A 17276-nucleotide genomic window follows, 5' to 3' on the forward strand; every position below is an offset into this window, starting at 1 on the left:
ATGTTACCTACGTTTTATGTAACCTGTCTTTGCGGAAAGTATGTATGGTATGGACAACAATTCTGCGTTTCTCAGTATTTTACGTCGCTTTCACCAATCGTCTAGGATACTGACGGCGTCCGATATGAAGTCAAGAGGCCAAACAATGGTGAAAGAGTTTTGCTGTTACTGAAACTTTACGCTGATTACTAATGTTCCATGAAAGCTGTTGTTAAGGGTAGTTTAACACAGATCCTGTATGTTATTTTCCTCATAATATTAAAAGGCGCGTTGTATGAAAGCAATGGATTGTGGTTTCTTAGCTGATGCTGGATGGAAATAACAACTGTTGCAAGCAAAGTCCAGTTTTCATGTCAAACAGAAGTGATTGCATCAACTATAAACATATGTTCTATACATGGATTTGTTTTATTCAGTTCACCAAAATGAGCATAATCATCTTAAGTATAAGAAGCTTGATGGAATCATTAACATTCAAAGAACAAATATCAAGATCGTTCATCTAGGTGTCTCTCTCTCAAGTTACAAGGCTTCAGCGGACACGTTTAATATTTATCAATACAAGTGGCACAATTTATGAGAACAAAATAACGCAGCTAGCAACGCAAACTGAACAAAAGGCCGTTATGGTATGAATGTCCATGCACACACTACGTCACACATATGTCTCCTGTGCATTTGTCTGCGTCTTATCTTCAACGTCTTTTGAATTATTCCTAATCACATGGGTACTTCCGTTTCGCATGCTCCGGCGTGTGTCCTTTGGAACAAGATCCGGTCGACATGCGCAGAATATCCTCAAGAAGGTGTTGCGGAACACAATACTCAGTGCACAGTACAAAAGAAAGTTAAACGCGGAGTTAACGGCAAGCAGGGAGTCTGTAATCTCGCGGATGCCTTTGACCAGATTCCCTTCCTCGACGTAGCCTTTGCCAAAGAACGTCGACATCACGGCGTCGGGTGTGATGCAGATGACGAAGACAAGGATTATTATGATAAGCATCAGAGTGATACGGTTCCTTGAAGACAGACGCTTACCCTTCACCCGTTCTTTGCGCAACTCGTTGATAATACGAGCGTTAAGGTAAATCAGAACGAAAAGAGGGATAATAGCTCTAAGAGCGTTTTGGATCCACGTATAGGGCACCATGAAGGCTTCACTGTTGCCAAGGTCAGTCGGGATAATCTCACTGCATGTAATATTTTTCTTGACATCCAGAAAGGTCTCTACCTTATATCTGAACAGTGATGGCAGAGAGAGGAGGATCATGGTGATGAACACAATAGCGCAGACCAACCGAGCGCGGGAAATAGTGCATAGCTGTTTTGCGCGGGAAGGGTGACACACGGAGATGTAGCGTTCCATTGCAACAGAAACAGTTAGCCAGGCTGTGATGCAAACAGCCATGTTGAATATGTAATGGGCAAATGGATACAGGGTGATTTTCATCTTCTCCGAAAGTTCTGCATCGTTAAGAAATAAAACGACCATTACAAAGTACAAAAGGTCATTGAAGAGTTTGATTGTGTCTGAAACTGCCAAAGCTGACAAATACACATTTGTTGACGTCGCCATATCTCTGTGGCTCAACACAATCAGAGCCAGAACATTTCCAGTGATGCCGATGATACACAATATGGGATATATAATCAAACCAGTGACGTACTGCGCTCGACGATAAAACCCCTCGTAGTCTGAGGTTTCATTTGTCATGCAGGATCGATTGTCAACCGCCACATGATAACCAACATCCGAAGACGTCAGGTTCACTACCAGTGCTATGACAGGTTGGGGTTCCTTCCCATAGTGGTGGGTCTTTTCTCCTAGTAACTCCATGTTTTCTTCAGTTTTCGCAGTCAAAGTTGTCTTGAACACATCTCATGGCTGGATGCTCCTGCAAACCTGCAAATAAAAAAACCACACATTTTAACCTTCATTCAATGTAAATGCTACCAATTTATGAAGAGAAAATACCTTTGAAGGTCCGGGGTAGAATAGGCCTTAAGTAAATGATGCTTGCCACAAGAGGCGACTATCGGGATCGGGTGGTCATCCTCGCTGACTTGGTTGACACATGTCATCGGTTCCCAATTGCGCAGGTCGATGCTCATACTGTTGAACATTGGATTGTCTGGTCCAGACTCGATTATTTACAGATCGCCTCTAGAATATTGTTGAGGGCCGCCGTCATATAGCTACAATATTGCTGAGTGCGGCGTAAAACCAAACTCAGTCACTCACTTCTGCAGAGAAAAAGAGGGAATAGTTTAACTGAAACTACTTCACTAATATGTAACTTACGAACATGTGTTAAATCAATGATACAAATAATAGTTACTTTAATTAACTTGTTTGACTGCGTGTGTGTTCGCAGTTTACAGAAGAAAACAGCTTTACATATTCCAGCAGAATTGTCGTAACCCATATATCATCGAGTCTGAAACAGACAATTAACCAAGCACCACGCCTGATCACCACATCTATCAGTTCGCTTGTATCGACAAAATTACTTCAGACGTTTTTGTAACCCAGGATACCCAGGAGGCCACTGAAATGGCTCCGAACCGAGCTGTATGATATTTACAGAGAAAGAATTGAAACCAAACTCAGTTCAGAAACATGTTGATGCTGAGAAACCAGAAGGATGCTGAGAAACCAGAAGGCTGGTCAGACCTTTCCATAAATCAGCTAAATTAGCTTTTCTGTTCTTAAACATCTTTGAGTTTACTTTCAGTCCAATTTCCTGTGGTTTGAGAATCTTTAGCTTTGTTAACTTCCTTTGCCTCCATCTAACCCATTACACTATCGATTGCTACGATATTCTTGAGGACGTTTGATGCGTTTGGCCCGAACGTCATCTTGAAAAAAGCATACCACAATCACAAATAATTTAAAATTCCAGAACTTTTCCAACAACTCAATCCAGAGAGCGTCATGACCTCAATAAGATTCCTTTGGAAGTCACGACATCTGATAGGCGACCTATGACTGACTCTCATTTGTGATTTGCTTACTATGAATTCAAGATATTTGAAAGTTTTCTTAATTATGATGAGGTTACATGGAGAGGGAACAAAGAGTTTCTGCTTAAGAGGCAAACCATTCAATATGCTGTGATCCACAAAGTAAGCCAGAAGGTCTGCAGTATGTTAACATATTTTCAGGTCAGAATTGATTAATGGAACGGGGAAATGAGATACTCGGATATTTGTTTGATTAACACAAGCATTTTTTCATCTGAAATGAAAGGTAAGCCAAACTGTTTTGGAGCTTCCAACAAAACCCAAGAGAAACGTAGCCTTTTCATAAAACATTGAACAAATTATCCAGCTTCAGTATTTTCTTCAGAATAATAACTGCTGACAATGGTTATCTTCGAACATACTCTGGAATGGTCCCTCTTTCGATTGCATAATATGCCACAAACGTTTTTTTGTCACAGCCTGTGCTTCCATGTTGATTAAATCATTCACAATAATATTGAGGTGTTCAAAGGATAAGCTAAATCAGTGGCCACTGTCAACTTTGGGAGATATGGTGCCCAGCTATCGCAATAAAATATAATTTCTTGTGGATCCTGTGATTGCATTCATACATAATACAACGACAACATTCTTCCTCAAACACACATACATTTTCTTTTAGACAGATGCTAAAATGCTAATGGCTCTTCTGAAGTTAGAATATCATGTCTTTCACATTTCGGCTGTATTTGTTTTGCTGCGTTACTGTATAAATGGATGCGTAGTAAGCTGCATGTTTTAATATAAGTGTGGTGATGTAGTATTAGTGGAGTGGTGACATGTTATGTAAATGTGGTCTCATTACTGAGGTGCCATATTAGTCAGGATATGTCCGGACGGGTCTCATGAGTGCTGAAATATCATGTTGATAATGACAGACCATTTTCGATATTTAGCTGATACACTGATTAACAATCAGTGTGCCATTGTAACGATAGATGATTCCTAAGGTGGGGTTTCAGGTACGTGTGTTGTTCTTATCAATAGAAGCCTCGAAACCCTTTCAGCAAGAAATCTCTGCAAAAAGCAGAGTTGATTGTGGTGTAGTGACTATATCATGAACAGATACTAGTTTCAGCAGTATTGCATCTGTGCGATGTTTTATTTTCTACACAAATCTGGTCTGAAAGAGAAAATCAAGTTATTGTCACCATCCGATACGATGACAGATGATACGAACAACAAATGTAATAGTGAACACCAAATTTGGATCGAGACACAACTCATGCTGCACATATCCTCGTTAATAACCATGTGTCATTCGAGCAAATATGTTTTGCGACAGTATTCAAACACTACGAAAAGCATAATTATGCATATACGACGCAGAAATATTGTATGAGATACTGCACACAAACCCTCAGTGTTTCATGTATATGTTAGAGCAGGACTGTCCAGCAACAGCTTTCATAAAGGGAAACTACAATGGTATCAAGAGGTGGATGAAAGATCGCTCCAAATGCTCCAAGGCGAAAGTAAAGGTTAACTCTGGAAGTCGGCATACTGTCGTTTCAAGAAATGGACATCATGTATTCTGTATCAGTATCTGTGCACAGACAGCTTGACAAGAGATCACTGAAGAGCAACACCTTGAGCTGTTGCATTGCCTGCTGTAACACATTTTGTATTCTGGGCAAGGAGCTGCTGACAGGGGTTGATTTGAGTTGAATAAGGAATGTGTCTTACATACGTTTTTTCAAACACATTGTTTGTTCAATAACGGTAATGTATGGAATTACTCTCGGTAATGTAAGTAGATGGCCACGTTTTAATCCGATTATGACATGACGGTTGGGTATAGATCCTTATTACGTAGTCAGGCGAGAATGAAGCAAAACAGCAGAGTACAGACTAAGAGACATCTAACAATGTAGCATGTGTATCTAATAGTAGTCATCTTTACAGGTGAATTAGATAGAAGTGATGCCAGTAGTGGATGGCGTCTTGATAGACAATATGGACTGTTATTCTGAATTCTTGTTTATTGTGTTTAAGGCAAAGGTCTCGGAAGTGGAGATGAAGGAGTCAGCTGTTTAATCAAGGGGACTAATTGTCAAGCGTTGATCAGAATGTTAGTTAAGAATGTCTTAACTGTCTTCTTATGAATTTGTGCTATCGCTGTGTTTGGTTTGTGTGTGTGTGTTTGTTTTGTTTGTTCCTTGTTTGTTTGTTTTTGTTTTTGTTTTTGGGGGGGTGTTTTTTTGTTTTGGTATTTTGTTTGTTTCTTTGTGTTTTGTTATTTTTTTATTTACTTTGTGTGTGTTTGAATTCCTGTTTGAATTCCACATTATCTATTAGATATGTAGCAAGTAAGTCTATTAGGCGAACTAGTTTGCAGGTACGATCTCATGCGGATCCAATTTGTACTGTGGATGAAACAGATACTTGGATGCACACATCACATTCTTTTTCTTTTGTACATAAGCAAAAAACATCCTAACTTGATGAGATTGTACAAAACATTGTGTAAACTGTTGTTTAAATATCTTGCTTTTCAGTACACGTATACCCATATCTAATTACGTTGCTGCGTTTTCATCATTGAAATAAATATAGGTTATCACGCGAGCGTGTTTTGGGGTGGTTAATATCCTGCATTGGGAATAAACATTGCATTTACCGAGCTTTCAAAACTGACAAATACATGTGTGGAATTTGGGGAAATGTCAGTTAAACTTTTGAACAACAAATATAATGTTCTCGAGGCATTTGTAAGCGCACTTGGCAACTGACAAAGTGTCGAACAGTTCATGCGAGATAAATACGAGCCATTAAAAGCAGTTTTGCGATATTATAGATTCGGTTAGTATTTTTTTTTTATGTGGAATCAAAATAAACCAAAACAACCCCCCAAAACCACCAAACCAACATTTATCCACTATGCCTGACTATCCTGGTACTGGTGCTCGTATGTGGATCTTACATTATTTAACATCAAATGGTGTGCAGTGGGCAATGTCAAACGGGATATTAACAGCCATTCGCGACTAATAGCTCCTTCAGTCCGTCTTTAAATAAATTGCTTTTACTGAATATAAGTGTCATTGTTTCAGAGCTTTTCTATCACAGATCATGATCCGGAAAAGTTGCATTCATTGCTTACACCTCACCACGGTTGTGATTCTACAGCAGTAGTTTCAGTGATTATGGGTTGTTTCTCCCCAGTTTCAGTGATTATGGGTTGTTTCTCCCCAGTTTCAGTGATTATGGGTTGTTTCTCCCCAGTTTCAGTGATTATGGGTTGTTTCGCCCCAGTTTCAGTGATTATGGGTTGTTTCGCCCCAGTTTCAGGTTACTACAAAATGTCATCCCAAGGCTACGGAATAAACATATGTTTGTCAAAGAAATAATAAATGCAAACACTGTTTTTAAACACAGATACTGAAAGATATACGCAATGAGCTGTTTTAGTTCTCTAAAATGCAAACCCACCGGAATAAGGAGAAAATGACAGCCTGTACCTTTCTTCTTTTATTCTGAAAGCATAGGAGATTCCTTCCGAAGAAACTACAGTTACCCGCCTTAAATCAGTTTATAATGTACACTGTTATTGGTGTAATATGTAACACCCAAGATACACATCACATTAGGTTTCCGTATTTAGTTCAGCAATTCTAGTTTTAGTATGTAGTATCACTCATACTTTTCCTGTGATATTCGGTAGTTTATTAGAACATCCAGGTTTCCAAACCATGCTCATTTGGGTATTGATCGTAAAATACTTTATGGCACGCATTATGTTGGTAACTATGAAAACCAGGGTCAACAAAGGTTCGGTGAATGAATGAGTGGAATAACTACTGGAGCGTCTCTTGGTATCAAATCTACCAGTCCAAGAATATATGATAGCGGAACGACAAGCCTCCTTGAGGATCGACTGTACGTTGGGAACAAAGGTATTTTGAACTGGCAATGCATAGCTATCATACCGATTGCACCTGCTTGTGTACAGAAATATATACGCGAGTGTTTTCATTATGCCAGAAGTTATTGCTAAAGCTCTAAGGCCTTTATACAAACCCAGAGTGACTGGCCAAGTACAATTATGTTAATCAGATCTGCGAGATGACAATACACGGTGTTTATTGTGTAACACATTCTTTCAGATTCGATTTGAAACGATTTATCAGCTACGTCATTTGCGTAAAGGGGAATATTCCTAAAGGAAATACCATTATAATGGACTTCCTGTCGTAATGAGAAAATATGCAAAATTAATTATAAACAAACATACATAGCTTTGTCTTTCTGTGATAAAAGAATAACGATCTATTGCATAAGAAATAGCGATGACGATAGTATCCACTGAGAAACACACTATTTGATGTTAGATAATGTAGCATAAAAAGATGGACGTTTTTAGTGATGTTACTGCCATTCCACATCTAAAGAAGTAATTTATCTCATACGTGAATTGTACAGCCTTTGGGATTTCAAAATCAACGATGATAAGCATGAGGAAATGTCATTGAAAATGTATCAACTACGACCGACTGTACTACTCTTTCAACATCGTGTTCATATGCCAGGGAATCTGTCTGTAGTTAGGGTTCCTAGATATAGGTCCTTACGTAAAAGTCCATATAAACTCATATTTGTGTGATTTACATCGTTTGTAAACATGGAAAGCGGTTTTTGTATCACTTTATGTAATACATGTCAAGCCTGTATGTCCTCATAAAACGTCTGTCTCGTGAAAAGTCTTTGCTCAATTAGTGCAGGACATGCTTTGATCTCCACGGTTGCTTTTTGTGAACATGTAGCCTCATAACAGAGACTGAATAAGATGTTTTGCTTGTCTTTTATTTGTAAGACTTTCATCTTCCTTTGACTGAATTAAGGAATGTTTAATCAACTCGTGGCCACTAATATCGGTTTCCTCTTTTGTTATAAAACTAATTAATAGCTTTCTGGTGTTGCTCCTCAGTTGTTAAAAGCGACTCGGAGTAATAATTAGTCAAACAAAAGTCATATGAAAGGAAGTTTGATATAGCTGCAATATTGCCAATGTGATGTTAAAGTTTAACTCACTCTCTCACTGAAAGAAAGTTTGGAAAATGAATATAGCAAGAATTGAATAATGGTAGCTGCGCAGTGATTCAGTGAGTGGGTGATGATTAGCTCCATGGGAATATTTTGTGAAGAATGTATGTGTGAACATGTGACACATGCTGCTGTGGCAGCAACGTAAAGTCAAAGCAATGACTGTCTAACTGACTGAGTGACCATAACATAATCTGTGTGACTCTTTTGTTCGAGTCTGAAACAAATGGACCACGGTCGCTAACACTATTGACCACTGAGCCACCAATGTCCTTCTAAAACCCAGCATACATCCGTATTAAAACAGGTTATGTGCACGCCATGGTGAGAAGAACCAAAACATTTGCTTGTTAACCTTAAGGACAGGTTTATCATGTTATCAAAGAAAGAATAATGTTTAAGCATTGGCTCTGACAAATAATTGCGTGATACATGTCAATATCGATATGATAATGTATTCGGACAAACAATTTGAATCAGTACATGTCCTACATCGAGACAATATTATTGACGAGTTAAAACAGAGATGTTGAGATATGTTTCGTAAATGCTTTCATTGCTATATGGATCCAAGAACAGGGGCTACAAGATCCACTATGTCGCCTCTTACGATGACCTCAAGCTTAGGTTACTAGGGACCTTTCTAAACCGGAATGGGGTTATGGTCAATGTGGCTTGGCAGCGGATATTTCACACCCTGACCATCTGACCACCATCTTTCACACCACAAATTACACTACAAAGTACACGTACTTCTGTGTTTGTTACTCTAATCTTTGAACACATAGAAAATGCAACATAACTGTACATACCTCATCTGCACTGCAAGTCTTCGCGAGTTTGTCATACTTGTACATATCCATTTCAGATCACAAGTGTGATGATATTCAAGAAAGGAATCCTATTTGGTTTGGCAACATGATTGTAGGTGGTATTTATCAAGTAATAAAGATGACGGTAAATGCCACATTGAAGTGTTCGTGTTAAAGTCACATGTTCAAGTTCGTGGTACAAAACATGCCTGCTGTAAAACTCAGCGCAGAAAGTGTTCAATTTCTGCGTGAAATCCACCCATGGTCACCTACATATTAGGGACGATTACATCGGTCTCTTCAAAAATAGCTCGCCATTGACAGTCGATTTCAATCACCTCTTCTTAATTAATATACTTTCAACTATTCGTAGCATTTTCAGTCTGTGCACAGAAGTGCCACGACAGTCGAGAATAACAGGAAACTCACAGCATAAGCTGGTCTTCTTTAAGGTCCAAGAATTTCAATCGCAGCTAGAATTAATTAAAGAATCTACCAATATAGTAAGTTTGGCATGGGGATGCTTAAATCTACAGGGAGTGTGCTTTAAGAAATTGTTGAAATGATGTTGTCATGTAAACACAGTAGGAAAATGGGTTTGTTTTCATCAGCCACGCAGGGGACCAGGAATATCGCCTGACAGAAATAGACATAAGATCTGAGAACGCATCACGAGAATAGATAGAACATATCTAGAATAGACCTGTCCTTCCACGCCTAATCTACATCTGATGACACCCAGCATGAAACGTGCTTATATGATTTGTTTCACTCTAAAAGACGAAAACGGCCGAGTTAAATGTGGCCGTAGAATTGGAAGTTGAGGAAGGAAAAAACTTTGTGAAACATTTCTTTAACTATAATAGGCGGATGAATACAATAGATCTTAGCGTGATATATCAAGGAACGACAGAAGACCCAAAACACCAGATGGACAACATTTGTAATATTAAAATTAATTACAATGTGTGTTACTCTGTAAATGTAGATGTTTCCGATTTTAGACACGCTATGAACAAATATTCAGGCACAATAACTGCACAAATATATTCCCATAAGACACACATGCGAATGTCATTTTATTACAAAACGACTCAAATATTGGTAGTTAGTTCACGAACAAAACTCAAATACGGCACAGTGTTGACTTACATATGTCGTATGGACGGTTTACATTTGGTATATAAACGGTAGTTTGATTACACTACAGAAGTAAGTGATAGTTCCCTTCTATCGGAGGAGGATCAGCTATATCAACCCAATCAGTACATGTCCTACATCGAGACAATATTATTGACGAGCTAAAATCAGAGATGTTGAGATATGTTTCGTAAATGCTTTCATTGCTATATGGATTCAAGAACAGGGGCTACGAGATCCGTTATGTCGCCTCTTACGATGATCTCAAGTTTAGGTTACTAGGGACCTTCCTAATCCGGAATGGCCACAGCCTGACCATTTACGCCTCCCTTTAATGTAACTAATCTGGCTGAATAGGAACATCGCCATGTCTCACTAAAACATCGCCACTAAGATATCATAAGGTGATATTGCAGTATGGCGACAAGGTAGAGCAGCAATATGAAACAGTAAAATATTGAAATAACGACACCCAACATACGTACATTACCCAAGATGTAGTATAGCCATTGACAAATATCTACTATGTTTAAAGATCAAATATACTCTAAGGGGTGCAAATCACTCATTGACATCGTTATAAATGAAACCCCGTCATTACAACTGCTCATTTCGATCTTTATTAACCTTACATCGACCTTTTTGACAACAGTGCACTCTTCTCTGGCGCAAACGAAATTTCAACCAATCATAGCGGCGCGTCTCCGTGACGTAATTGTAGGTATAGATATGAGGGTCTATGCAGAATTCATATACATTTCAGGGGGTAAACTATCTCGTTTACAGGTTTGTACAAACCTGAAATCGTGACAGTTGTGAAAAATTAAAGCTATATATTCTCACAATCTACCATCATGTAGTTTTGTCTCCTGCTTTGCTTAGTCTCCGAGTTACAACCCTTGTTTTCATAGTTCAGTTGTTAGCAATCTATAGCCCATTTTTATATCGTATTACATTTTTTCTGTGATATTCTAGTTGTTTTACTGTCCTTTGTCGACAGGTTTGTATAATACTCATATATTCTATTTCAATGTAATGTTCCCGTCACGATGTGGCTGAAACATTGCCGATGTGACGTTAAATATTAACTCAATCACTCACTTGTTTTCATAGACGATTCTGTCAAAATCACTTGGTCTCTCCAGGTTGTAATCCGTGTTAGGTGGTATAAACCTACACATTATTTGTCATCATTCACTTGATGCTCAGTTAATGAATTTATAACAGGTATAATTAGTGGTAAAGCCACTTAGATTACCCGACAAAGGCCCCCATTTGGCATTTCTCGTGTCTGGATCGATCAAAGGATAAACCGGCAACACGCTGATTGATGAATTACTTTTATGCGGATTTAAATGAGGATTTGTCAAAACGTAGTGTTTATGATTTGTCTGGCATTATTAGAAGCTGGTGAGTAAAAGGAGAGAGATTCTTTATGGAAAACAACTTCTTTATTACATATGATGCGACGATTCGGTATGGATTCTTGTACCATTGTCAAGCAAGGGTGAAGTAATACATCACAGAACAGACTTATATACATAAACAGGGATAAAGCAATAACATGCAGGTATGAATCAAAGGGGGGATTAGCAACAACAACAATGGATGGTGGTAATGATCTGATAATAAGAGGAAGCCAGTGGTGACTGTAGCCGAAACAAAGTATACATGGCTGATAGGGTAATTAGTAATGATGGCTGGTGAGCTGTATATGAGTTCAGTGTATGCAGTTGGGATGAAATATCCCTGATCTGTGTTGATTGAGGGCTTGTGTCTCCGGATGTGAACACTGTCTGCCAGTTTTCTTTGGGTGAAGTCCTTTTGCTTTTTGGATAATATATCTCCATTGCCCCAAATTATGCTGTGATTGGGACATTTGATGATGTGGTCGGATATTGCTGAGTTTCGATCTGATTTAGTTGTAGATGATAAGTGTTCTTTGATTCTGATGTTTATAGGCCGGGAGGTTTCACCTACATATGCCTCGCCACAGTCGCAGTTGTTTTTGTAGACCACACCTTTCGGTAGCTGATGATGTTTAGAGGTGTTTCTGCCATTAGCTTTCAGCAGGATTTTAGAGGTGGTAAAGTAGGTTTCAATGCCTGTTTGTTGCTTCAGGAGACGGATGATGTGGTAGGAGGTTTTTCCAATGAGGGGCAAAGAGATGCGAATGGATGCTGGTTCAGGTTTGTTGGTGGCACCTTTTCTTGTTGGGTGGAGCGTGGATCTATTGAGGATATTAGACGACCTTCCGTGTAATACCATTTTTATTAAACGAGTTAATGTGTAGTGTTAGGACACTCAGCTTTCAAGTCAAGCAGGGTCTAGTAAAATCGCGACATCAACATTAGCATTGTGACGTCATAACTTTGACCATTTTGACGTCATAGGTCAAGCGGTATTACACTAGTGTAATATTGAAGTGAAAATATTACACTGCAGTATCTTCAACGAGCGAGTAATAAGATAATTTTATCAAATAACTTTGACGGGTACTGGTTGAACTTGGTGGAAACATGGCGGAGGTGCTCTATTTATGCAGCAGGACTTTTCGAAGAGAGGGTTATGGGGTGGTTTGAGTCGAAATGAATGTATTGGTCAGAGTGGGTTGGTTTTCTGTCGACATTGGTTTCTATCTCGTTATCTGGGGTTCTGGTTACAAGGACATCTAGAAAGGGAAGCTGACCATTTGTTTCTGCTTCTAAGGTGAACTGGACCCGGGGTTCTGTTGGTTGAGGTGTTGCAGGAGGGTAGCTGGGTTTTGATCGTGACGTAGGATGACAAAGGTGTCGTCAACCTTTCTGTACCAGCAAGTGGGTTTGAACTAAATCAGATCGAAAATCAATATCCGACCACATCATCAAATGTCCCAATCACAGCATAATTTGGGGCAATGTAGTATATTATCCCAAAATCAAAAGGACTTCACCCAAAGAAAACTGGCAGAAGCAGTTCAAATCCGGAGACACAAGTCCTCAATCAACAGAAATCAGGGATATCTCATCCCAACTGCACACACTGAACTCATATAGATAACACATTAGAGCTCACCAGCCGTCATTACTAATTACCCTATCAGCCATGTATACTTCGTTTCGTGTTGAAGTGTAATAATACAGACGACATACACTAGGGCGTGCGTGCGAATTAGGATTCATACAGGCAAACTATAAAATATCCAGATATTACATTCCTGTTGTACATTCGGAGATCGCGTCTTTTTATTAAGTTTGAAAATGCATACAAGTTTGACTATAAATTTATTAGGCTTATGAGACCAAATAGAAAGACGTATAGTGTCTACATACCGGTGAGAGAACGTTTACAAACCAAGTAAATCTGGCAAGTCAAGAAATTTATCGCGCAGTATTTTCACTTCGACCCCGACCTCGCTTATGTTATGTTACAGGTTGTGTCATGCAAAGTGCTTTTGGCCAAGATTCAAATACATATTTAACTACTTGTAAAAAGAAGTTTTGATTTTCTAACGTGATGAAAACAAACCATAATCTCAATAATTCTAACGAACCTTAGCCCGTGAGTTCACGATTTTCAAAAATGCCGGCGCCCTGTCTGTGGCTATGCTATTTAAGTTTGTTTTCTCCGACATATAAAATCAAAATTACTTTTCACTGGTAGTGAAATATGTACTTTATTGATGGACATTAGGATTTTACATGACATTGCTTATAACATAACAATTTCACTCTTGGAAGCGAGGCGGGGGGTCGATATAATATTACCTATGATAACATTGTCACTACAACCTCGCTTCCGAGGAAGAAAGCGTTATATTCATGCAAAATCATTTTGATCAGCAATGTGTAGTAAGCAGTGTTGATTTTATAAACCCGATGAAACTTGAACTCCATTTTCCATCCTGGAAGCGTGGTAGGGGCGAAGCATCCGATTTAGTATATACCACAGGCTTCAAAAACGCTCGCTTCGCACATACATACAACCAGTTTACGCACAAACTAGGGGGTCCGGTGGAAATCTGTGCATAGTGACACCATCACCCGACCCCAAGGAGTAATTGACGGCAACACAACAATTCGACATGTCTTCGGTGACGTCGAGGAATCAGCAAAATGTTGAGCTTCCCACACATTTTCTGTACAAGTAACTGAAAATCGTTCTTCTATGACGTCACTGCAGGGCTCTGGCGACAGAGTTACATAACCTGTCTGTGGTTTCGTTTGCGGGCGGGAGAGAAGCAGACGGCTTTTTAGCAACTTTTAAGCGCTTGGTATTAATTAATCACAAGCTTTTTTTAACAAAATTGGCGTTCCGTTTATGACTAACCAGAAGTCTTTCGTATGCAGTGGTACAAAGTTTCCAAGATATTGAGTTTATTCGTTCTTTAACTTATGTGCACAAATGGGTAAGTAAACATATTAAAGTATATGTCTGCATGTAGCGTCAATACATTTAAACGATCTCTGCGAGGGAAACTACAGTGATATGAAAAATCAATAGATGAACAACACAACCTATAGATGTCAAGCAGAGTGTCATTTTTATTTGGAAACAGTTATTATCTTTAAAAAATATGAAACACACAATTAAAAAATACATTCCAGCCGTTTTTCTTTTTAAATATTACGATCAGCGTGTTTGCGTCACTACATGGCACCAATATGGCCCAAACAATCAGTGATATATGATGATCCTCCATTCTTTTTTTATCCAAGTCGTTGGTTTAATAACAACTTTGATGGAACGTAGATCATAAACAGCTATTATAAACGTCATATTTTGTATAAATAGGCTAAATCTATCATCTATCAATCTATCTGACATTGAACGCGTTATACAAAATATGCAACGCTCAGCGATTCATAGACTTGAAAAAATGATATTTTCCCCAAACCGTCTCAATTACGTAAGCAAAAAGACCCTAAAATACAAGACAATGAATTATATGACGTATGCAATGTGACAATTAAAGCCAGACTAGTGGAAGTGGCGTCGTAGCATGTGCAATCGCAAGGTCATTTTACGTAAAGTTCGTTACCACAAAAAAATATTCCACAATGAAACGTCTAACGCTGACAAACAACACGCTATGACCTTTCCCTTTCACCAAAGATGCAAATTGTTTTCCTAAATCAGAATGTCATCAATCATCTGTTGCACAATTGCATCTTCCTAGTTTTGACCTATTACGTGCTTGACATTGTGTGACGTCAGAGATTCTCGTATAAAGATGGGAAAATAATGTATGGCCACATTAGGAAGGTTGAGGGTTAGAAGGCTTACACATTGTCAGGCGTTTCACTGGTCCAGTCTGAACGTTACAGCACTGAATGCCATATCTGTGTTCCATAATGGACGCTAGGTAGGGTATGTTGAGTAACGAAGCAGACAAAATGGCATTCCTTAGACACCTGGATCAGCTTCATATGTAAACTACAATGACCAAATGACCCATTTGTCGCGGACTACTAACCTTAATATCATGACCTCAATATGTTCATACGACTATAAATTGCGTGTGATCATGTCGCAGAGTATTAATAATGCCATAAAAATATAAGCACCAACCCTGTTCCACAGTCATCAGATAACCCTTCTGAGTCGACAATTGTGACAAGATCGTGCACATTTGTTCATGAAATCCTACCACGATCAGTATTCGGGAAAAGGTGAGCGTATCCTGCCGAACGGGTAAAATTCGTCTCAATACCAAGACACTTTAAAGATCACATGTATTCCACGGGGTACAAATAACACTGCTCAAATCTCTCTCTCAAACGAAATTTCAACCAATCCGAGCGGCGCGCCTCGGTGACATGTGACGTATACCTATGTGGATTGCTATTATAGTATTCTTCTACATTTCAGGGGGTGGATTGTCTTGTTTATAGGTTTGTCTAACCCTGCAATCGTGACAACTGATTTGATAAATGAAGGCTTTATGTTTTCAAAATCGATTACCATTTAATTTTGTAACCTACTTTGCATATTTTTCAACTTGTTTTCATAGACGATTCTATCAAAATCGCTAGTTGTCATAATAGATACACATCGTTCTGTTACATGCAGTGGCATGCAAAGTCTTTTGTCATGATTCAAAAAGATATATGACTACATAAATATATACATAAACATGTACATAGTTTTATGTTTGCATTTTCTTGCAATCTCCACTCTTTGAGGAAATAGAGATTGCTGTCACTTCGACCAAAATCACGATACTTTCCGATGAAGAAGAGTTGAAGTATTGTGAAATTATTGTCCTCCTCAGAGGGTACGTCAGTCCCAAAAGTCAAAGTAAACTTGTCCGGATTTTTAAACGTATTATTTTTTTTATTTAATTTTGGCTAAAATTTCTTACAATCGCCAGCGGCTAAAGGGATGGGGTAAATCCAGCTAGGGTCCCTGCAGGCAGCAAAGGTACTGTAAGTCCCAGGGGTCCCTAGCGTGGTGATCTATAGCCCATTTTGATATCGCGTTTTCCCTTACAGCTAAAATATTTAAGATTTAATTGCTAGTTTTACATGTATATCTGTGATATTCTAGTTATTGTACTGTCCTTTGTCGACAGATGTTTAGATTATGCATACATTCCATTTAAATGTTAAGTGTTCTCGTCACAATATGGCTGAGCTATTGCCGATGTGACAGTAAATATTAAGTCACTCACTCACTCTCTCCTATGAAGAAATCCTGATGTTACAAGTTGCGTAATGCAAAATCATTTTGGTTATCAATCATTTATTAGTTTTTATTTAAATAAATTTGAGGCTTCCACAACGCTCGCTTCGCATTCATTTACCACGAACTGATGGGTCCCGCGGAAATCTGTGCATGGGGACACCATCACATGACACACGGGAGCAATTGACGGCAACCTAACGATTCGGCCTGTCTTTGATGACGAGCTTGTTACACATTTCATATACAACTAACTGAAAAGCCTTCGTCATATGACGTCATATGAGACATGAACATACAGCACAAGTGAAAAATACTGCTATAGATATCAGTTTCGTCACTCCAGTTTGGTGATGCGCTTCCACATATGTACAAAAAACAATTGCATGCAAACTTCTGGAATGTCGCAATTCTGACAGATTTCAGCGCCAATCGTAGTTCGTTCTCTGTTAACTTGACAGGGGAAAATGAAATGAAGACACCAAAGCTGCTGGTGTGTTGGTCGACAAAAAGTTACTTAATGTTGAATATACGTCATCATTAAGTTATACTTATTCGTTTAGGTACCAACTCATCTCTGACAAAACCCTTGGA

The 17276-nt window shown here is 38.7% G+C and overlaps 1 protein-coding gene across 2 annotated transcripts in view; it reads right to left on the reverse strand.

Annotated features, from left to right (window-relative positions):
* Window positions 1-404: 404 nt before the first annotated feature.
* The window catches only part of LOC137297693 (FMRFamide receptor-like), a 176750-nt gene continuing 159878 nt past the window's right edge, over window positions 405-17276 (reverse strand). For both annotated transcript variants that reach the window (XM_067829616.1, XM_067829617.1), the window contains one exon: window positions 405-1895. In XM_067829616.1, the coding sequence (XP_067685717.1) occupies window positions 656-1837 (1182 nt within the window). In that variant the 5' untranslated portion in view covers window positions 1838-1895 and the 3' untranslated portion in view covers window positions 405-655. The remainder of the gene's footprint in view (window positions 1896-17276) is intronic.

This window comes from Haliotis asinina, chromosome 10, assembly GCF_037392515.1.
Source record: "Haliotis asinina isolate JCU_RB_2024 chromosome 10, JCU_Hal_asi_v2, whole genome shotgun sequence".
Classification (NCBI taxonomy): Eukaryota; Metazoa; Mollusca; class Gastropoda; order Lepetellida; family Haliotidae; genus Haliotis; species Haliotis asinina.